Source organism: Pelodiscus sinensis, chromosome 23, assembly GCF_049634645.1.
Source record: "Pelodiscus sinensis isolate JC-2024 chromosome 23, ASM4963464v1, whole genome shotgun sequence".
Taxonomy (NCBI): domain Eukaryota; kingdom Metazoa; phylum Chordata; order Testudines; family Trionychidae; genus Pelodiscus; species Pelodiscus sinensis.
Window position 1 is genome coordinate 12,483,538 of NC_134733.1, and position 24,270 is coordinate 12,507,807.

At 45.1% G+C, this 24,270-nt stretch overlaps 1 protein-coding gene across 22 annotated transcripts in view; it reads right to left on the reverse strand.

Annotated features, from left to right (window-relative positions):
- The window catches only part of KIF1B (kinesin family member 1B), a 175,496-nt gene extending 152,445 nt beyond the window's left edge, over positions 1-23,051 (reverse strand). For 4 of the 22 annotated variants that reach the window (XM_075906753.1, XM_075906756.1, XM_075906759.1 and 1 more), the window contains exons 1-2: positions 22,809-23,048; positions 12,697-12,889 (exon numbers count right to left, since the gene is read on the reverse strand). In XM_075906753.1, coding sequence (XP_075762868.1) covers positions 12,697-12,802 — 106 coding nt within the window. In that variant the 5' untranslated portion in view covers positions 12,803-12,889; positions 22,809-23,048. Of the gene's footprint in view, positions 1-12,696; positions 12,890-22,808 lie in introns of all 22 variants that reach the window. The other 18 variants (XM_075906760.1, XM_075906764.1, XM_075906757.1 and 15 more) reach the window with 8 other exon arrangements.
- Between the last annotated feature and the right edge of the window lie 1,219 nt (positions 23,052-24,270).

Sequence of the window (24,270 nt, forward strand, 5' to 3'; positions counted from 1 at the left end):
GCCACACATTTCATGTTAGACTGATGGGGCACTGTCAGCTTTACAGCTGACATCCACAAATTGTACGTTTCAAAAGAGAGGATAGTATTAGTTTACAGAAATGGACACTTCCACCTATTCTATTCTCTCCTGGCTGCTTTTTTTTTTAAAAAAAAGTCACAATTCTTTTAAGAGAAAAAACAGGAAATGTTCATAGCAAAACTTGGGCTCATGGGATTATTGGGACAGACCAGTTACAATCAACGCCTGATCTACATTAGAAAATTGGTTTGGTATAACGTCATCACTCATAGTAGGTCAGTGGGAGATTTACATATACAGTACAGTAGAATCTCAGTTATCCGACCTAAATGGGACTGGAGGATGGTCGGATAGCAGAAAAGTCGGATAATACGGAATACTAATAAAAAGCATGGGTACAAATACATATAAACTCAATTTATTACTAATTCTAACAAAAAATGAAATTGAATATTTCAACAAACAAAAATAGAATTTACAACACTACTGTGAATATAAGAAAAGTTTCGTTTTTAAAGAAATGAGTCATCGGGAGTTGTTTTTGGGCTTCCTTACTTTTCTACATGCTGAACAGCAGTAAGTCTATAGCAGTCACTTCCCTCTGCTGCTCAACGTAAATTAGTGCTGCATTGAGAGCCTTCACTCCCTCACTGCAGCATGTCAGATAAAATGGAATGTCAGATAAGCGAAGATTGGAAAATCGACTCTTATGAATTTAGTTACCCCTAGTAAGGGGGCAGATTACTTTCACCAATAAGCATAAGTAGTGTCTTCACTGAAACAATACAATGGCACCTATGCAGCTGTAAGTGTAGACAAGCCCTAAGTCTCTTTTCTTCTTTCTTCCCCTCCCAAGTCACACATATGGCTAGAGTGGACAAGCAGCAATTATGTAAATTCCTTTATGTCTCTCCTACCTAAGGGACTTTGAGCCTTATCTAAATAAAAGCCAATGTCTACTAAACAAGATTGGTCTAATAAGCACATAAGAATGGGCATACTGGGTCAGACCAAGAGTGTGTCTAAACTACATGGCTCCGTCCATGCAGCCATGTAGATTAGGCTGATCGGCAGAGGGAAATGAAGCCGCGATTTAAATAATCGCGACTTCATTTAAATTTAAATGGCTGCCGTGCTCTGCCGACCAGCTGATGATCAGCTGTTTGTCGGCAGATCGGGGCAGTCTGGACACGCCGCTGTCGACAAGGAAGCCTTTGTCGACAGGCGCAGGTAAACCTCAGGCGTCCAGACTGCCCCGATCTGCCGACAAACAGCTGATCATCAGCTGGTCGGCAGAGCGCAGCAACCATTTAAATTTAAATGAAGCTACGATTATTTAAATCACGGCTTCATTTCCCTCTGCCCATCAGCCTAATCTACATGGCTCCATCGACTGAGCCATGTAGTTTAGACACACCCCAAAGGTTGACCCAGCCAAATATCCTGTCTGCCGACAATGGCCAATGCCAGGTACCCCAGAGGGAGTGAACCGAGCAGGCAATGATCAAGCAATCTCTCTCCTACCATCCATCTCCACCCTCTGACAAACAGAGGCTAGGAACACCATTCCTTACCCATCCTGGCTAATAGCCATTAATGGACTTAACCTCCATGAATTTATCTAGTTCTCTTTTAAACCCTGTTATAGTCCTAACTTTCACAACCTCCTGAAGCAAGGAGTTCCACAGGCTGACTGTGCGCTGTGTGAAGATGAACTTCCTTTTATTTGTTTTAAACCTCCTCGCCATTAATTTCATTTGGTGGCCCCTAGTTCTTATATTATGGGAACAAGTAAATAACTTTTCCTTATTCACTTTCTCCACACCACTCATGATTTTATAGACCTCTATCATATCTCCCCTTAGTCTCCTCTTTTCCAAGCTGAAAAGTCCTAATCTCTTTAGTCTCTCCTCATATGGGACCTGTTCCAAACTCCCAATCATTTTAGTTGCCCTTCTCTGAACCTTTTCTAATGCCAGTATATCTTTTTTGAGATGAGACCACATCTGTATGCAGTATTCAAGATGTGGGCATACCATGGATTTATATAAGGGCAATAAGATATTCTCCGTCTTATTCTCTATCCCTTTTTTAATGATTCCTAACATCCCATTTGCTTTTTTGACTGCCGCTGCACACTGCATGGATGTCTTCAGAGAACTAGCCATGATGACTCCAATATCTCTTTCCTGATTAGTTGTAGATAAATTAGCCCCCATCATATTGTATGTATTGGAGTTATTTTTTCCAATGTTCATTACTTCACATTTATCCACATTAAATTTCGTTTGCCATTTTGTTGCCCAATCACTTAGTTGTGTGAGATCTTTTTGAAGTTCTTCACAGTCTGCTTTGGTCTTAAGTATCTTGAGCAATTTAGTATCTGCAAACTTTATCACCTCACTGTCTACCCCTTTCTCCATATCCTTTGTGAATAAGTTGAATAGGATTGATCCTAGGACTGACCTTTGGGGAACACTGCTAGTTACCCCTCTCCATTCTGAAAATTGACCATTTATTCCTACCCTTTGTTTCCTGTCTTTTAACTAGTTCTCAAGCCATGAAAGGATCTTCCCACTTATCCCATGACAACTTAATTTACCTAAGAGCCATTGGTGAAAGACCTTGTCAAAGGCTGTCTGGAAATCTAAGTACACTATATCTACTGGATCCCCCTTGTCCACATGTTTGTTGACCCCTTCAAAGAACTCAAATAGATTAGTAAGACATGATTTCCCTTTACAGAAACCATGTTGACTTTTGCTCAACAAATTATGTTCTTCTATGTGTCTGACAATTTTATTCTTTACAATTGTTTCCACTAATTTGCCCGGTACGGACGTTAGACTTACTGGCCTGTAATTGCCGGGATTGCTCCTAGAGCCCTTTTTAAATATTGGAGTTACATTAGCTATCTTTCAGTCACTGGGTACAGAAGCAGATTTAAAGGACAGGTTACAAACCATAGTTAATAGTTCTGCAATTTCACATTTGAGTTCTTTCAGAACTCTTGGATGAATGCCATCTGATCCCAGTGACTTGTTACTTTCAAGTTTATCAATTAATTCCAAACCCTCCTCTAATGACACTTCAATCTGTGACAAGTCCTCAGATTTGTCATCTACAAAGAACAGGTCAGGTTTGGGAATCTCCCTAACATCCTCAGCTGTGAAGACTGATTCAGATCCACCTATTTTAGTTAGACTAACACTTATTTTAGGTTTAGTCAGTTAGGGCTTTTTAAAAGCCAAACAAAATACAGGTATATTGTAATTTTCTCCACTGGAAAAATACACATTTAATATCACTATCACAATAAGGCAAAAGATGCTAACTGAAACAACCACAAAGCTGCAAGTCAAAAACTGTTATTTGCAACTAAGTTACTGTACTGGATGATACCATTTTCCACAGCCATGTGGCAAAACAACACTGGGCAGAATTTAAGAGAGACATCCCAATTAATTTATCTAATGCAGATATTGAAAGGATAATTGATGGGATTCCTTTATTGTACCAACCTTTCAGTGAATACCAATCCCATCTCCTCAGCCCCACATTACAAATAGCAGCTACTTAAACTACACAATAACACAAATGATTTTGGGGGGGATATGCTTTAGTTCACCTCATGCTGATTCATCACACACCTCTGCTCCAGAACCAATGCCTACCACATGGCAATACTCTGATAAGTAACAGATGCACTTCACTCAAAACATGTTTTTATTACATGCTTTTAAAGATCAAAATGAAAATCCATTGACTCATGTTTCATGAAGCATTTCTGAAGCCCAAGATGCACATGAGGCAACCTAGATGCAATCAGTTCTGGACAGCAACCATGATTATAGCTCATGACAGATGGAGCTGCTCCAATATGTCACCAGGGATAGCAGGGGTCAGAATCCTCAATCTCATAAGATGATCCCATAACCTCAAATACCCCACAAAAAGACCTTTCACAATTACTCAAGGTGGTCAAGCCTGAACAACTGGCTAACTCCCCATGCAGGGTTTAATCTGAGGATCCATTAATAACCGTATTCAACAGAAAGCTCACTGGCTTATTCAGAGCATTCTACCTATGTAAATTGGGTCATTTACACTGCACAACCAAATGCGTGTATAATTAAAATTCACATGATAAACTCACTTCACTCTGGCAATGGCACCCAAGCGCTAAAAGCTATATAGGACACTAGATCAAGTTTCTATTAGCCAGACACAACATAATGAAATCTATTACAAAAGGGCAAATTATAGACAGACTTAGTCGGACGGCCTTTGTCAGTACATAAAGTGGGTTAAACCAAACTAAGAGGAAAAGGCACATGGAAAGCATATTAACATCTTAAAAAGCTACTGCGTCATATCAAATTAGTGTGTTAGGAAAAGAAGTTGAATCATCTTGCAAAGACCTCTACCATAATGCACCATAAAATAGTTTTTTTTAATATCTACAGCCTGGGCCTAATGTTTTCTTTACACATAATATATGACAGAATAAGCATGTAAACAGTAAATGAGCATTCGTTTGGAAACAGTCTGGTGGCTAATTCAGGTTTGGGGATTTTACTACAGGTTGTAACTATCCAACACAGATGCCATAGGGGGCACCGGCAACTCAGCCAGGAACCCAGTGTTGGGAAGGAGGGGGGAAAATGGGTGGCACGGCGAAAAGTTCCAGCCCCAGCAGCAGCCATTGAACTCCAGCCCCGCTCTGGCTCTAGCAGCCAAGGAGCTCCAACTCCAGCGAGAGCCAGGGAGTCCCCACTGCACAGCTCTGCTCCATTCCCATCAGTAGTGGGGCCAGTAGCATCTAGAGCAGTGGTCCCCAACGTTTTGGGGCTGTCGGGCGCCGGGGCGGGGCCGCTCACGCGCTGCACGTATGGGGGCGGGGGCGGGGCCGCTCACAGGCCACGTGACTGGGGGCGGGGCCAAGCATGCGCCGCACACCCAAGGTCGGCACCAGCTGCCCAGGTTCCGCGCGGCCGGGGCCAGCGCAGGCACACGTGGCGCCCCCGGGGCCGGGGCCAAGGCCAGGGCCGGCAAGGGCACACGTGGCGCCCCTGGGGGCGGGGCCAACGCCAGGGCCGGCAAGGGCACACGTGGCGCACCCGGGGGCGAGGGTCAGGGTCAGCACCGGCACATGCGGCGCACCCAGGGCCGGGGTCGGCCATGCGCCCCGGGCTGGCACCTGCCGCACGCCCGGGGGCGGGGCCAGCCCAGATTGCTCTGCAGGCACATGTAAAGGGCCCGGCGGGCGCCATAGCGCCCACGGGCACCAGGTTGGGGACCACGGATCTAGAGAGCCCCAAGAGACGGAGGCAGCAGTGCGGGCAGGCTGACACCCTAACTCAGTGGCAGCAATGGCCAGGAGGGGAGGAACCTCTCCTGGTCCAGCAAAACTCCTTGTTCGGGAACAGTCAGGTCCCGAGGGCACCAGACCAGTGAGGTCCAACAGTTATCACAGACGATGTAATAAAATGGAAATAGATCTCCTTTCTGCAGTCAGCTAACACTGCAACTAAATATCTATCTTTAAAAAAAAAAAAAAAAAAAAAAAAAAAAAGAGTTAGTCATCTTAGCTATAAACCTTATTTATGCCTGGCAGGACAGGCTATTCAGTTTTTTTAGCCAGTTCTGTGATAATGCTATCCACCAGAATACAGAAACTGTGGGATTCTGAAACCTCAGCATCGCTGGCTATGTCTACACTACTGAGTTTTGTTGACAAAACTTATGCTGACACCCAAAAGTTGACAAAACAAAAATCACCATAGGATGCTTATACTTGCTCTCTCTGTGAACAGATCATGTCCACATTGGGAGCACCATCCTAGACAGTGTGAGCCGTGCACTGTGAGCGTATCCCACAGTGCAGTATTGTGGGAAAGCAAAGCAGATATGGGCCCATCTTGGGATTCCCTCAGTTCTCACAACATTCTCAGCTGCTGGGAGCAGCCTCATGAGTAGTTGTGAGCTCTCCAAGCTGAGGAATGTCAAAGCAGCACAGCATAAGCCCCACCTCCATCCCCCTTTCCATCACCCCTCCTGCAGCAGAACTTTGCCTGCTGCTGTGTCCTAGCAGGGCACAACAGAAGCATTCCAATGATTTGTTCTTTGTTCCCCAAATGGAGCAGCTCACTCAGCTGTCAGATACTTCCTCTCCCAGAGCTTTGAAAGGGGAGGGGCACATGCCAACAAGGCAGTAGAAATCAAAACCCTGAGAACAACTATCAGGGCAGATATTGTGGGATACTGGCAGAAGCCAATTCTGTTGATAAAAACAGCAGAGTCTAGGGCCTTGAGTATACTGGCCAGCTGTGTCACCAAAAAACCCCAGTCACTGTCTCCTCCACTCGTGACTACTCTGATCTTGTTCAGGAAGACTGGTGGTGCGGGAGGGGGGAGAGGGGGAAGAATTGGAATGTAATGACTAAGAATTCGTCCAGCTGCTGTGGCAAGTGGTAGATCTGGCCAGCAAGAAGGTATTTCTCTGAGTATGACCTCCACAGTCTCAGGAGAGGCAAGGCTGCTTGCAGGGATTGCCCCTGTGCAGTCGGTGGAGGGAAAAGGAGAAAATAGAACAAACTGGCTAACCAGCTGCCAAGGGGAGTGGGGCTGGTGCCTGTGAGCATTGAGGAGAAGGCGCTGCCTCAGCTAGGAGCACAGAGTTAGGCAACATCCCAGATCATCCCATTACAAGGCTTGTGGTCAAGCAAACTTCATCAAGCCCTGTGGCACACCCACTCAAACAGGCTTTTCCCTTGGGCCTCCAAGCCTAGAGGCAGCTATCCTGCATGCTAGACAGAACTGAAGGGGGAAGGCAAAACCCTACTTCCCACACGCATTTAGGGGTTTTCGCCTTGGACTGGGTGCTTGTTCAGCACCCCACACCACCATCTGCACCCCAACACAGCTTGGAGTCCCCCAGGAGCTGGCACCTCTCACCGCTTCCTGGTCCCAAATCCCTCATTCCCCCGCCACAGCCTGTGCTCCCTATCCCAGCCTGGTGCAAGTCAGTAAGAATGGGAGAAAGCAGGTGTTGGGGGGGGGGGGGGGGAGGATATGGAGTGGGTGGAGCCTCAGGGAAGAAGCAAGGTAGATCCTGGGTTGCCCTGATATTTTAAAAAGTGATCTTGGGCGCAAAAAGGTTAGAGAACATTGGTGTAGACAGACCCTTAGTGTTACATGTTGTTAGGTTTTCTAATCTAGCTGAATAATCACATGCACCCTGCAGATCTATCTAACTGTACTCAGCCCAAAAAAATACCAAAAAAAACCCCCAAAGAGTTTCCAGTTCTAAAAACTGCGGATTGGAATATCAGCAATTTGGAAATTGAGTTCTTTGACTGAGTTATTGGACTGATTCCCTTCAAATTGGCTTAAGAAAAGGTATGCTTTTGTATATTAATATTTACAAGCTGAATAACTAGAATTTTAAAAGCAATAAATTGCATTATTTGCTAGCTGAATGGATATTTAAAAGGGGTCTTCTCTTCTAGCTTCAGCCACAGCTCAAACCTCACTTAAACCATATTCTTTTGTTAACACAGAAACCTGGCCTTATATGCCTCTCTGAACTATGAGCAAGGAGATTACTCAACCATGTCCACTGAAGCAGAATAATGCAGATCTTCTTAAGTACTTAAAATATTAGCTTGCAAATCCAATAATCAAAGAAGAAAAATCTCAATATTTACATCTGACAAATTTATACAACTAAATATCTTTCATTTAGAGCATGCCTAGCAAACGTAAAAGCAGTTTCTGTTGCAGAATACAATAGGCTTAAAATCAACTTTCCGAACAGATGTTTTTAATAAACATTTCAGAAGTCAAGTGTCATTATTGCCTTCTGTCCCAAAAATTAGGCTAATCAGGAATATGGTTTGTTCTAGAGATGTTAAGGACTAGTCGACTCCCCGATAAGCACTTGCTTATCAAATAGTCGGTCAAGTAGTCAACTCCCCCCTCTTGCTTCCTTTATCAAATAGAGTCAGCAAAGAGGGGTGGGAGGGGGAGAGAGAGGAAGTACTTCAAAGCAGCAGCACCGCACAGTTGAGCCCGGGATTAGCTGTGCAGCGCTGCCGCTTTGAAACTCCACCTCAGCATTTGAAAAGAAGAGTGCCGCACAGCTGAGTGGGGCTCAGCTGTGCAGCTGCCCCTTTGAAACGCCATGGCAGCATTAAAAGGGGCAGCACTGCACAGCTGAGCCTGGGCTCAGCCGCACACCCCAGCTGACCCCGGGTTCCACAAATGCCATGCAGAGCTGGGATCAGTCCCCAGCTGATCCCAGTTCTGCATAGCATTTCAAATAGGCAGCACAGCTTGGAGCCTGGGGTCAGTGGGGGCTCTTTTACATTTCAAAGCTGGCACGCCACGTGCAGGCCGGAGTCTGTGGGACTTCCCCGCTGGCCCTGGGCTGCATGTGGAATTCCTCATTCCTCCTTTGAAATGTACAAAGGAGGAATGCAGAAATGCCTATCAACTAGTCAAGCAGTCGCATAGGAAGTAATTACTGGCACCCACAGCCACTAACCCTTTTACTTTTCCACCTCTACAATCAGATAGTGGTCAGGTGGAATTCTGAAAAGCACCTACGATATTTAGAAGCACAAGTCCCACTGACTTCCAGTGTGTCTTGTAATCCTAAATACAGTAAAACTCCAATAGTCCGGCATCAAAATGGCAAGAGCCTAGTGAGTGAGCTTCGGCGAAAAATGAGTCACAAGGTAACAGCGGCAGCAGCTGAACTGAGCAAAAAGGGTAAAAAAGGCTTAAAAAAACTAAAACATTACAGTATACTGTATACAGTATGTACAATAAAAAGAGTTAAGAACACTTTATATACAGTATTTTATGTATACAGTATATATATATATATATATATATATATATATATATATATATATATATAACCAGTTTATAGTACCTCCTGATAGTCCGGCATATCTGATAATCCGGCACCACCTAGGTACCAAAGGTTCCGGATTATCAGAAGTCTACTAAACTAGGATGACCAAAAAAATCCAACTTCTTGTTTTCATTTCTCAAATATTATACCCAAACTTCAGACATCAGGAAGAAGTTAATTTCCTTGATTAGGATGAGCCTGGAACAGTGGTTTAAAGGAAGATCCAAATGCCATTTTAAAAAAAAAGATACTTTGACCATGACCTGAACTCTACTGCTTTTTTTAATTAAGTGCCTAACAATAATGTTTTATCACTTACCAGTTCTCCAAGCCAATGAACATCTCCCACTATTTCTCTATTCTCCTCATCCATTTTCAAAGATCTTATGGCAGTAACATTCTGCTGCACAGCAACTGCAATTAACTATGATCTCAACAAGCAGCTCAGGTTTGCTGCCAATATACCAATCTTTAATGCAGTGAAGCACATGACTTCAGATGGACTACAACATTTCAGTCTTAATAGAACAAATTTTAGTTCTGAAAAGATATTTGTTCATACAATTCCTTAATACACAGCATTATACTTGTAATGATTATTACTCTTGCAGTCCCTGTGTATCAATAGTGCTCAACAAAAGTCACAATATAGGCTAACATACTGAGAGAAATTTATTGCACAACTATAGAAAATGCATGCAATAAATAGGTTAATAGAACAGATTTGAAAATTCCTGTGGTACTAGTGTCTACCCCTTTCAGATAGTAAATAAACTCAAAATCCTGGCCACACATGATAACTGAAATCTTTTAGCATTTTCTGCAAAAGTAAGTCTATTATCCTCAGCATCTTGCACCTTTTTGCCTATACCTATGGGACGAGACAGCATGACTACCAATATTTTTTATTTAGGTCTGCAAACCTTAACCAAGATTGACTGGGGATCTGTTATGCAGATCTCTGTACAAAGTAAAAAAAATCCTACCCCCAAAAATGTCTGCAGTCTTACATTAACACCTCAAGAGAGGCAAAGTGACTTGCCTTGAGTCAGGGCAAGTCAGTGACTGAACTGAGACTATAATCCAGGTCTAATTCCCAGTTAATGTCCTATAAAATAAAGCATGCTTCCTCTATAGTTTCATATTTGTGTCACTTTAACTATAAATGTTTATCAAAAACATAAATTTTAAGAGTGTTACTTCCATAATTAGAGTGAAGTATTTTTTTAAATGTCTTACTTGTGTTTTTAACAATATTTTACAAATCCAGTTTGGTTTTCACTATTTACTTCACTTCATTTAACTTGCAAGTGAAAAACATGAGAATCCACTTTTTGTTTTATATACTGTATATTAGTGCAACGTAGTTGCATTTTCAACACTGAAACAACTGGTAAGTACCAAAAAGCTTCACTAACATTTTAGAATATTTGGTAAACATATTTGCTCATACTGTATTTTGTAAAGATTTATTGTATGAATTATTTATGGAAACTGAACTACAAGCATTCCCTTTTAAAAATACTTTTTGAATACTTCCGAAATAATATTTTCAACCATGCATTCAACCTATCTGAAACTTTACTTTGGGATTTTTTCCCTATTTCCTATGCTTTTTTGGGGGTCTCTTATACCAAGATCACTGACTTACCCCTTGGAGTAGGCCGCCATTCCTGCTGGCAACTAGAGATGTAAACTAGGGATGTTAAATATCGGTTAACTGAATAGTCAATTAACCACATGAATTCTCTGATACAGAGGCAGCAATGCGGGGTGGTAGCAGCCCCTGTCCAGGAGGTGGTCTGTGCTCCCAGACCCAGCATGAGCCAGACTGCCTGACCACCATGCTCCTAATACACTTTAAATGCATAGCTACAATGGGGGTAGGTCTTCGACCTGGCACAAGCCAGGACTGAGCTATGCTGCTAGCCAGCCTGCTAAAAAATGTACTGGCCTGGGAGGGGAAGAGGAATGTAGTCTATAGCATCAACTGATAAGTTTTTGCTTATAAGTTAATTGATTATACTACTACCTGTTTATATTAGGGATGTAACTGGTTAATTGGTACCCAGGAGCAGCCCACCATAGGTAGAGGGCTGCTCTAGCCTCATGGGTGACAGGAGCCGCCTCTCCACATGGGGAAGCCCCCCCGAGAGCAGGAGCTGGCTGGCGGGGAGGGATAGGGAGGAGGGGGGCCAAACACAGAATATAGCCACCATACTGGGTCAAACCAAAGGTCCACCTAGTCCAGTATCCTGTCTGCCAACAGTGGCCTATGCAGGGGGGCCAGCAGCTGCAACCCCACATGCAGAAGGGCTGGGAGCAAAAGTAGTCCCTCCACGCTTGGGGTGGCGAGAGCCAGTTGCCTTGCACTTGGCAGCCGTCAGCATCAGGTAGACAATAGCGTTTATATTGAGAAACATGACAGGCCACACGCTCTAAAGAACTCAATCAATAGACACCATCATCACATCAAATGTTCTCCCAATCAACTACTTAAAGATTTAGTAGTCTTGATTTATAGATTGTATACCATTCAAGCAGAGGTATGGTTTTGGGGGGGGATGGACGTAGGAAGGTTACTAAAATAGTTCTACTAGTGCAATTCCTAGTGTAGATTCAGTTGTATTGTGGCATAAGCACTTTTATACCAGTATAACTGCACCCACATTAAGAAGGTTGTCCCACTTTAACTATACCAGTATAGTTAACCAATAACATTTAGACAAGACCTTCATCCCCCATTTTAATACACAGCAAACCTATACTCATAGGTATCAACTTCATGGATGCTCTGGAGTGGGAGCATCCACTGGAGTGGGGGAGAAATAATGGATGCTCAACATCCACAGGCAGCCCCATAAGTTTGTTCCTCCCACCCACTAACAGGCCCAAATGATCAGCTCCTGCTTCTCCCCCTTCAAGACTCATCACATTTTCCTTCTACTATGAAGGTGGGGGGAGAATTAGCTCTAAGATTCAAGCTGAAAGGACTCCAGAGAGATTGTATTTAAGCCACCCTTTCCACAGACTTTAATGGACTTGGTGATTTAAACCTGACTCTCTCATCCAGGTTGGATCTATGCCATGAGCGGGGAACTTTTTTGGGGTTAGGGAACACTGAACCACAGAAAAAGCAGCCGGGGCAAATACAAGTGAGCAGAGAAAACAAAACAAAAACCCTCAGTGACCTGTCCCAACGTGTGTTTTATTTTACTGTTTGTGAACGGCTCCCTCAGCCCACCATGAAGGAGAACCCAAGAAGGAAGATGGCTCTGCAAACTAAAGCTATCCCGACTCAAGCACCAAATCTGATTAAATAATTCAACCAGTCACTTGCTAAAGCACACTAAACCTTTTGTGTGCACCACCATGGCCTATATAAATATTAATTCCAACATTAAGGCACTTTAGAAATTATACTCATATAGAGCAAGTTACTCCACCATGTTCACAAGCCCTAACACTCTCTTCAACACCATATCTCTACCTCAGAGCTTTCAGTTCAGCACCAGCCAGGGCTAACATTACCTGCTGCAAAAATCAAGATACCCAGGATTCAGCCATTTCTAATTAAAACAAAAAAAAAATGAAGTGAGCCATAAGAGCCTTGCTAAAGGAAGTAGTTTCCCTACAAGGGAAATTCCAGATGCTGTAATATGCACAGTAGTCAGCTTACTTTGATCAAAGAAGAGGATCAAGGAGGGGAACAAGAAGAGGTACACACCATTAGGAGATCTGAAATAACTTACTGGTTGAGTTGCCTTGCATCTGGATGATGCATTTGGATTCTTTGCTGGTCTCTCTGGAATTGAAAGGCCTGACCCGGACAGCCACCTTCACAGAAGCTCCCGACATATTGATGTTCTATAGTGTAGAGTCCAGCAATCAGATGTAGTGGGGGGGCGGGGGCTCTCCTTGCTTTTTATGATGTCTTGGAATTTTCTAAAGAGAAAGTGAGATTCCGTTACTTTAAAAATACATTCAAGACATATTAATGGACAGCAAAGCACTATAAGCTTGCCTCAGACTAAATAAAAAAAATACATTTATGTCCATTCAGAGAATCCAGAGCTAAGATATCCCCATCATGCCCCAAAGCCAATAACTCTGGCTATATCTACACTGTGGCGAAAAGTCAGAAAAAGGTACACAAATTGAGAACTGCAATTTGCGTACCTTTTTCCGTTTTTTCCAAAAGAGACGTTTTCAAAATGTGGCCCATCTACACGGCGCCAAATTTCAGGAAAAAAAAACTCCTCTTTCAGAACACCCCTTATTCCTCTCAGTGAGAGGAATACAGGGATACTGAAAGAACACGTACACTTTTTCGGAAACTGTTCCGAAAAAGCAGTCACATTCCTTGGACGTGGTAGAGCTTTTACAGGATATCTCTGGTATCCTGAAAAAGCTCTGCAGTTTAGACATAGCCTTAGTCACCCAATGCAAGCTGTTCTTGAATGAACAAATAAGTGTTTTCACCCCTTGTTTCCCTTCCTAGAAATAGTGGAAACTGGCACTACTGGCATCTCTTGCTCTGCCCATTGCACCAGAGAATGGTGTATATGCTGTTCACCCATTTCACTGGCACATACAAACTTAGGGAACACCACAAACACCTGGTCATTTCCTCTGTTCCAAGTAAATAAAAATCTTAGGTTGCTGCTTGCATATTTAGTAATCCTTCAAGCAGATGCTACTGTTTAGAGAAAGAGACTGTTGCCTTTCAAAGAAATTTCCACCTAAAATTTCTACCTCAAAGGTACACCAATATACTCATCTGCTCAAATCACAATAAAAATACTTAATGTTCAAGTCCTATCACATAGGAATGTTTGAACATTTTAGAGTGCAAAACAATGATGCACTACTACTTGTTCTAATCCAGCAGACAAGTGCATTCCAGATAACTGTACACGTCAGAACCAGTACACCCTGGAACCTTCAACATCTCTCCTTTAAGTACTACTAAGTAACAGCTCAAGTCTGAATGCTTTCTTCCAAGACTTGATCTGCCTATACATTGGTAAGAATAGATATATAGGTCAGAATAAGGATGTTAAAATGCATTCATCAAATAAATGCAGCGATTATAGGCAGGAGGGCAGGCAGAAGAGATGGCTCCATAGGAGCCAGCAGAAGCTTACTTTTAAGACGGTTCCCCACACATACGGGGAGCCTGCATATAACCGTGAAGGTTAACCAATGAGTCCAGGCTCATAGGTTAACTGCATGCATGGTAACACTTTGAGATCCCTAGGTAAGAGCACTCACAAATCAATCCCACAGTTAACTAAACTCTTCATCTCCTATGCAAGGGAGCATTTTTATTCCAGGCTGGGTCTAGGAAGGAGCATATAAAAGCAGTTGGTTGAAAAAAGTTTTAGGTACGGTCCGGCTTGTTCTGTGACATTTTTGTATGGCACACAGGTTGAATTAAAATTGCATTACTTCACCTCACTAATAGCAGAGGATAATATTGTGTCTTACAGAGTAAAGTCTAATCCAACTGGAAGAATTCTGAATAGCCTTTGATGATTCCCAGAATGATGCAGATTCTGTATTTCACACAGAGCAGATTACTCTTCCCACCACTATTCCAACACTACATTACTTTCCCTGTATCCAGGTAGCAACAATCACAGGATTTCAGACATCTGGATTTGATTTTTCCCCCCATACACCCGTTCGATTCCAATATGGATCTCTGTAAATAACAGTACAAAGGAAAGCTACAGGTGAGACAAATATCCAAATGAACCTGCATAGTACTGCTAAAGAACAGCCTGAATAGAAGCAATTCATTGAATTAGTCATGAAGTCCAGGTTAGGGAAAGATTCAACACTCCCTATATTAACCTGGTACAAACAACTTAATAAGCAATAGACACATTTGGCCTGATAGAGGAGAAAGGTGATTACATGGAATATTCATATGGTCCATTGTCAAAGAACAAAACTAGAACTGGAGTTCACAGAGCAGACAGAAGGCCTTTTTTCGGGAAATATGCTTTCTGAAATTTTACAAGGCATTTTGCAGAGCATTTCTTTTCTCTTTATACTCTCCCACGCCACCTGATCAACAACTTAAAATATTTTTGACATTTTGTTAAGCAACTAACTACAAGTCCTAGGAAATCTGAGATAAGTAAACAGGGAACTGTCTAAGAGGAAATTTCCTAAACTTTTGAAGATGATTAATTAGTTTAATAAAAATGCTTGGTTTGCATTATTGCTTATTTTTTGCTTCAGACTGCATAACACTGGTTTAATTCCAAATTAGAAAAAAGTTTGATACTTGCATTGAATTGTCTTCTTAAACTGTATTTTAGTTTTTGCACAGAACTAGTATTTACTGAAGACTGCGGGATAGAGGAACTATTTAGTGTTGTTTTAGATGCAAATCCACCTAGCATTTTTAAGTCACTTACTTATCTGAAGCTGTCAAATAACTATCCCTTCTCTTATCCCTGGAACTTCAGAACTCTGCATAAAACTGCATTTTAGCAGACTGCATGTAAAATTTTTGTAGAAAGCGTTCTTCACAAATTATTGCCCACTAAGATGCAGTTGGTAAAAGCATAACTTAATTAAGCTTTTGGGGCTCTCCCCAACTGTGGTATAACTCCACTTTCTTCAATGTTAATTGAGTCACCCTCTGTAAAACAGGAACTAAGAGCAAAATGAATTGAAACTGTGTCCAGTATCAGAAAAGATGCATGTCTTACTATTAAACTACAAAAAGTATTTTAACATCTACTTAAACGCTATTTTGTAACTTTCCACAGCAAGAAAGCTCCCTGTAGCAGGCATAGAGATGTGAGTGAGGGACCATTTAGTCATCTCTCTCCAGTGATAGAAGCACACCTGTGTGACAAGAGCATTACCAGGAATCTTGATTCACACAGAAACCAATGTATTCTTTACTTAAATTGGGTTTAAATGGGAGAAGTGACGATTATAAAAACACCAGCCCTCTCTCACCAATAAAAATGGTAAATAAAATGAAAATACTGCAAAATGCACAAGATTTAACTTTCTGAAGAGGAGGATGTGCAGTTCCAGAAGTGAGGACAATGGTTCCACTCACACACTATTCACCACTTAGAATCTTCCCTGGTACAGAATATGACTACTAGAGTGGCCTGCTCTCCTCCCTTTGTGACATTTACAAGCATCACAACAGCAGCATGGAGCAATGGAAGTTCTAGAAGCCCTCACTTGTACTTCACAGCAAGTGTTTTACTTCATTTTCCACTTAATTCTTCAGAACATAAGATCATTTGGGTCATATTTCTTCCCTCCCACCCCCTCTAATATCTAATTTACCAAAAACTCAAGAAAACAGTTTAAACATTTACATAAGTCTCAGACATCTGCTAGACCTCTGCAGTAAAGAAACAAGAATAAAAAATTTCTGATTTCTGTTAAGTACTGACATTGCTAATTGATAGATCAGAAAAAAAAATTAAGTAAGGAAGTTACCTGATGGAGTGACTAACGAGAAAAATCAATGCCCTTCCTTCAAAACCCAAGCTAAACACTATTAAGTATTAAGCTCTGCGTGCTCCAAGTTTAACATACATTAAAAAGAGAGTATTCCATGCTCTGTTATTTTCAATACAGGCAGTCCCCGGGTTACGTACAAGATAGGGACTGTAGGTTTGTTCTTAAGTTGAATCTGTATGTAAGTCGGAACTGGCGTCCAGATTCAGCCGCTGCTGAAACTGATCAGTTTCAACAGTGGCTGAATCTGGACGCCAGTTCTGACTTACATACAGATTCAACTTAAGAACCCCAGGCATCCCCAAGTCAGCTGCTGCTGAAACTGATCAGCGGCTGATTCCAGGAAGCCCGCAGGGGCTTCCTGTAGTCAGCCACTGGTCATTTTCAGCAGCTGCTGACTTGGGGACACCTGGGGCAGAGCAGCTGGGGTGCTGCTGGGTTGGTCCAGTGGCGCCCAGAGCGGCGCTACGGGACCAACCGGCAGCGCCCCAGCTGCTGTACCACAGGCGTCCGGAGCAAAGCCGCGGAGCACGGGGGCAGCGGGACAGCCCAGACTCGCCGTGGCTATCCTGCTGCCCTCAGGCTCCGCGGCTTTGCTCTGCTCTGCTCCCCGTCCTCCAGGTCTGCAGACCAGGGGGAGGGAGCAAAGCAGAGCAGAGCGGCGGAACGCGCAGCCAGCTGACAGCCCAGACGCGTCTGGGCTGTCAGCTGGCCGCGTGCTCCGCTCTGCTTCCCCCCCCCATGGTCTGCAGAGCCCAGTGGTCCCCCAACTCAAAAAAGGTTCCCCACCCCTGCCATAAAGACAGACAATTTTGAAGCCTTGTGTGTTGGACATAATATTTTAATTTAAAAATGAAGCCTGGACAAGCCCCCAATTGGGCCCAACCCCATCTGGCTGCAGTCATAACACTTTTATACTATACCGTCCCGTCCCTTCCCTCCCCCCGTTCCCCCCCACACACACACCCCAATCCTGAGCCCATTAGGAATGTAAGCAACTAGTCAACTACTCAATAAGCATAACCTTATCGGAGAGTCAAGTAGTGACTTCAGTAGTCACTTCCCCCACCCTTTTGCTGATTATCAGAGGGGAGCAAGAGTTGGTGCTGGGGGGGAGCTGGTTTAAATGCCAGTTCTCCCCAGCACCGTCTCTGCATGGGGTAGGGGAGGCAGAGGCACAGTGGGGGAAATGGCATGAACAGGGACTGAAACAGTCCCTACTCACGTCAGTTCCCACTGCTGTGCTTCTGCTTTTGAAATGTAGCAAGAGCACAGCAGGGAGCACAGGGTAAGTGGGTACTGAAGCAGTCCTCGCTCACCCCATGCTCCCTGCAGCACTTCTACTTTTGAAAGCAGTCCCCGTGCTCCCTCAGTGCTCCCCTTGGCTCCCTGCAGGGCTCTAGCTACATTTCAAAGGCTGAAGCGCTAAAATGCAAACACCAGGCGAACAGGGACCGCTTGAGTACCCACTTGCCCTGTGCCCCCCCTGTGGTGCTTCTGAAACCCGATTAGCTTTTTTTTTAAATTATAAATTGCCACGTTTTCAGTCTCTTTTCCAACCATTGATTACACTGAACATCATATTTTACCTCAGTCTCAATTCTGATTGTTTTTTCACACCTAAAAAGTAACTAAAATTGTTTGCTTAGTAGTGAATGTGTCTGGAATCCACTTGTAACCTTATCTTACTGAACAAAGCTGCTTTTCAATACATTGATATAGCATGTACCCAAAGACTCCATTAGCTTTGAATTTTCCTGAAATTAGAGCCAATCATTTGTACCTATACAGCACTTTTAATCAGACCTCAAAACACTTAAAACTCCATGCCTTTATAACGTATGGAAGCATAGCATGGTTAAGTTTCTTACCCATCATTAAAAAGTAGACCTCAGATGTCTTAGGTTCTGGTACTCTTACCACTACCGAACACAGCCTTTCTATGCAGTTATCACAAGAAAGGCATTTTGCAAGACAACAGCAGCCGGAATTTATAGACTTCAGAGTTTAGGTCAATAAGATTCTCAGGATCAGATTTTGTTCCTTATACTTCTCAGAAGGCTGCCAATAGATTCATCCCAGAATGAATCATTTTCCTAATGACTTGGAAAGAGTTTGTTAACTGTCTATTCTTAGGCATTTGTTCTGCATGGTTTCAAACTGGGACAAAAATGAAGAAAAGGACCCAATACTTTCACAAGAAAATAATAATATGGCTACATTAGATCAGACCATGGGCCAGCTACCCTCAGAATTCAGTCTTGCAACAGTGGCCAGATGCTTGGGAATTAACAGAACAGAACAACTTCTGAGTGATCCATCTTTGCCTGTCATATAGTCCCATCTTATGGCAATCAGAGGCTCTGTGAAGGCCACACATATGAGCAACAAAAAGGTCCATGTGCCCCTCTCCAAATGCTGGGGGTAATGGGACTAAAGGGAAAGCACATTGAGCAGGAAATCAGTGGAAAGGAGCAGAACGCAGGGCCACTGGGCAGCCCCACACCAGTAGGTCCTCTAGCCCTTCCACACAGTTGAGTCTCCTAGGATCTATGGAGCCCTGCCAAAGGACAGGGCCACACAGTTGAGTCTCCTAGGATCTGTGGAGCCCTGCCAAAGGATAGGGTTGGATGGAGAAGAGCTGCTAGCATGGGTCCACCGAATGGCCCCATGTTCTCCTCCTTTCCTTGCTGCAATTCCTAAGAACCTGAACTGCTCTCCCAGGAACCACAGACAAAAAGAGCAAAATGTGGGGTCAATACTACCAGAAGCCAGCACCCCATGCCAGCAGCTCCTCTAGAGCAGCTGTTTTGGTATCACCCCAAGCGCTGTCCTCCAACGCATCTGTACAGACTCCAGGAGACACAGCTGTGTGGAAGGTCAAGGAGCACTACAGCCATGTGTCTTTTCCTCAATCAGTTCTAAAGAGTACCGCAGCTCAGGTAACAGTGGATATGGGGGGAGGGGCTGGAAGAAGTCATGTGTGATGGTCACATGCCCACTTTATGTCCCTCCCATGAGTCCCAGCCATCCCTGATCACCGGCTAATGCAAGAGTGGGGAACCTAAGGCCCAAGGGCCAGATGTGATCCCCAGCTTGGCTGAATCCAGCCCCCAGAGCTCAGGGCTTCTCCCACCCCAGCATTGGGGAGCCCATGCTGGCACTACAGCCCCCACTGTGCTCCGCCCAACTAATTTTTCCTGTGGATCAGCAGCCCCTACCCAAAAAAGGTTTCCCACCCCTGAATTAACGGCTACTGATGAACTTCTCTCCTCTATGAGCTTCTCTGCTTCTTTTTAAACCCCGTTACACTTCTATACTTTGTGACATCCCAGGCAACTACTTCCACAAGTTGACTGCACATTGTAAGAAGTTTTAATGTGTTTCCATCTTGCCACTCTTTCTTTTTCCATTTAACTACCTTCTCAATTTTGTGTAATTCCCCTTTTTGAAGTTAAATTAGGTGGGTGCCCTGTTAATTGTTTTTTACATTATGTTTGCTATTATTAATCATTTAAATTATATTCACCTGTTGGACAAGATCATGTGAATCACTTGAAACTAATTAAATTGCCCCTCTCCTAACAAAAGCATTCACAGTGCAATGCATGTTTCAAGTCTTTAACATGAATCATCACCTGGTTCTAAAATTTAAAAGGTGAGCAATATCTAAGCATCTACCTAGCTATTTGTCAGGACAGAAACAAGCCAGATTGTTGCCTCTTTTCTATCAAATTCATATTTGCATGTTGCAAATTCCCACTAATTCCAGTTCCCCTCCCACCATTTAAAGATCTAAATTTGTCATTAACATGCAAGATTTAGAATTACTTTTTACCATTTTTTCACATTATGCAAGCTGGCAAATAAAGAACACCCTGCTCAGTATACTTTGAGGGTGTCACACACTGTTACGAGTACAATGTTGGGGTTAAAAACATAGGAGCACTTAAATTTCTCTTTTTTGCTAAGGCTTAAAATCTCAAACATTTCTGTATTTTTCAAAGGGTGTTCAATCACTAAAAATATATAAGGCCTAGATTTTGGGTCTATAAGTAGTTAAGAGTTTCCCTTTAAATGAAGCTAAATATCTAATAGGATTTTGTAAGGCACTAGTCACAATAGTATCTTTAGGAACACAAGAGCTTTGGTTGAAGTCATGATTTTTTGGTTTTTCATCTTTGGTGGGAGCTGTTTGTTTGGAGAGGGCGTTATTTTTTGCCTCCCAAAGATGACAAGTTATTTTAAATAAAATTAAAACTAAGGGCAGAATGGAACTGGAGAACACCAATATAGAAGATTTAGGTTAACAAAAATAAACTGAAAAACTGTTACACACACCAAAAAATCAAGTTGATGGCCTTATAGCCAGATCTTCATATTCAAGTAGCAAGGATACATATGCAGGATACATATCTGAGAAATGACAATCTATTTTATCACCTCTGATTAATCCAACTGGTGATTACACCACAACTGGAAACAAATTCTGAGTTCTACATCTCTTAGGATTTGCCTAGCACAGTGTGCTAACTTTTAAATTAAAAACAGTGTCCTAGGCAACTGTAACCTAATCACATGGGGTCATCATTAAAAGATAACAGGAACAAGCACAGAGATTAGTCTATGGAACCCTTAGAAGAGCAGCTGTTGAAAGTAGTAAGGTTCCAGGAAGAAGAGGACCATAAGGAGTCCAATTTTAGTTACTCCACCAGATCAGACAGAAATAACCGCCTGAGATATCAGCTGGATTGCTGCAGTGCAGGCTGCCAAATTACTTTACATTGAAAAAAAAATCCAAGTGCTAAAGCCAGCTAAAATATGAATACAGGCATCTGGATACAGTGTCAAAAGCTTTACCTCACAGGAATGTAAAACAATATAAATATATGATTATTCACAATTGATTAGCAGACAGCACTAGATTTCACAGAGCAAGGACAGCAAATTGGGTAAAAACTATTGAAGTTGAAAAACAATTAATTAGGTATCAACTCAACTTTACATCTAAGCTTGATTCTGCATTTTGTTATAAAATATTAGATGCAATATTCAGCCATACGTTAGCCACTGGGAGTACTAACTCTGCAACCTTAATGGCTGTATTTAGTCAATGACCCCACAGCTGCCAGGCCTGTCATTCTCCCTCTCCCTCCAGATTTAGCTCCTAGAGGATTGCACCTTCATCATCCCAATATGGCTGCCCTAATAATTATGCTATACTGAATACAAAAGATGAAAGCACTATGTATAGGTCCAAAAGCATAATAAATGCCCTCCCCTGCCTTTCTGGTTTCTCCCCACCCTTCCCCAGCAGATGCTCTGAGATCACCCTTCATCGGGAACCCAGGAAATAAATACAACCTCCACCGTGCACCACCTAGAAGTGGAAGATGAAGATGCGGCTGGATCCGCACTTTGGGGAAGAGGGAGGATCTGGGGACGGAGGTCCCATGGAGCGGGGTGAGACAGCAGAAGCTCTGACAGCGAACGTCTATGGGGGAAGCAAGAGAAGAACGGTGCGGCGGGGCCAGGCGGGCGCAGCAGGGAGGTAGAAAGGCTGCAAGCGAGCTCCACGCCCGTGGGCCGCGGCGCTAGGAGAAATCTCCTTTGACAACAAAGCTCCAGGACGAGATTCCCCGCAACCCCTGCCAATACCCCCTAGGGCCGGCAGCCACCGCCCACCCCCAACCGCATTACGGCACCTACGCCTCCCCACCCAGATTGTCTTCTGCTCATATTCCCCCCACCAACCTCCCCTTCCCCGGCTGCCCCAACCACCTCTCGACTCTCCCCCGCCCATCGCCCCTTTCGCGGCGCCTTCCCCGTCCCCTGGCTCCGCTCCCCCCCCACCTTTCGCGGGAGCCTTTCCCGTCCCCCGGCTCCGTTCCCCCCCCTTCGCGGGAGCCTTTCCCGTCCCCCGGCTCCGCTCCCCCCCCCCCCTTCGCGGGAGCCTTTCCCGTCCCCCGGCTCCGCTCCCCCCCCCTTCGCGGGAGCCTTTCCCGTCCCCTGGCTCCGCTCCCCCCCCCTTCGCGGGAGCCTTTCCCGTCCCCTGGCTCCGCTCCCCCCCCCTTCGCGGGAGCCTTTCCCGTCCCCTGGCTCCGCTCCACCCCCCCTTCGCGGGAGCCTTTCCCGTCCCCTGGCTCCGCTCCACCCCCCCTTCGCGGGAGCCTTTCCCGTCCCCTGGCTCCGATCCCCCCCCACCTTTCGCGGGAGCCTTTCCCGTCCCCTGGCTCCCCCCCCTTTCGTGGGAGCCTCCCCCCCCCCCCCGACCGCCTCCTTCCGCGGGCGCCTTCCCCAGCCACTGACTTCCCCCCGCCGCCGCCGCTTTCAGGGGCGGCTTCCCCTCGGCGCTCACCTCGGCGCGGGACCGCAGGCCGCTGACAGTCGGGGTCCAGAGCCGTCCGCGGCGCAGTCAGCAGCAAGAGGAGGAGCCGGCGAAGATGCGCAGAGCAAAGAAGCAGCGAAGACAAGGGCCGCCCAGCCCCATCACGGTGCCCCGGGGCAGGCCCAGAGCCCAGGACACCCCCGATCGGGAGGGACGAGGGGAGGGGTGGGGGTGGGAAGAAGGAACCCCCAAGAGGAACCGGCAGCAGCTGCGCCGCCTTGGAGGGCCGCTCGCAAACTGACGCGATTCTTCTCAGCGGAGCAGAGCCCCTCCCCCATCACCGAGCAACGCTACCCCCCCCCCCGGCAACACCCGCCAATCCCAACGCTATTGCTTCTTCCTCCAATCCCAGGGCGGCGTGCTGGGTTGAGCGCCCAATCGTATCGCTCCTCTCCGCCTCTCCTCCAATCACAGCCCGAAACAGAAGAAAGGGCCTCGCCCATCTCAATGCTCCTCACACAGGGCCGGGCGGCATCCTTGACCAATCCCCCTGCGAAACGGCGAAAAGAGTCCGCCTCGTTATCTCTCTTTAGCCAATCAGCGTTCGAAGGACAAAAATTTAGCCTATGAAGAGAGGCGCCGGGACGTTTGCTCATCTCCTAGCCCGCCCCGTTGCGGAGAAACGGCGGCTTACGCCCCCTTGCGGCTGAGGAGGCGGTTGTTATGTTACTCGGGGGGGGGGGGTACCGCTAAGGCCCGGGACTCTGGAAGGGGTTGGGGGGGGAGGAGTAAGAGTCGACGGAAGAAGGGAGCGGACGGGCGGCTGTCCCCGCAGTAGCGGGGCTGGGAGCCTGGCTGGCAGGGTGTGGCTCGCGGCCTAGCTCATCCATCATGACTGGGCCCCGCCCTGTGATAAAAGGTGTGAACTGAGGGGGGAGGGGCAGGCCGCTCCTTGGGGGAAGTTCTTCCTTGTCCCTGCCCCTGAGGTCACCTAGCAGCAGGCCCATCGCTCCAGCCAGGCCGCACCCCCCACGGCAGCTCGTCTCCCTGCAGGAGTCCTGGCTCTGTAATGGGGGTTATGTTTTCTCGAAGGGCTTCCTGGCGGAAGGGAAAGGAGCAGCCAGAAAATCCTACATGATCAATCATAGAATCATAGGACTGGAAGGGACCTCGAGAGGTCATCGAGTCCAGCCCCCCCACCCTCAAGGCAGGATCAAGCTCTGTCTAGACCATCCCTGACAGATGTCTATCTAACCTGTTCTTAAATATCTCCAGAGAGGGAGATTCCACCACCTCCCTTGGCAATTTATTCCAATATTTGATCGTTCAGGAGTTGGTGGCTGTGAAAAAAGGAGGGGCTGTTCTTGCTGTGCTGGGCAAGGGAAAGATAGAACTAGTCCCAAACCGTGTGGATGGGCCAAATAAGGGAAAAGCCTCTTCTGGGGGGGAAAAAAATAGAAGATATGCAAATTCAAGCCGAATGTGCATATCT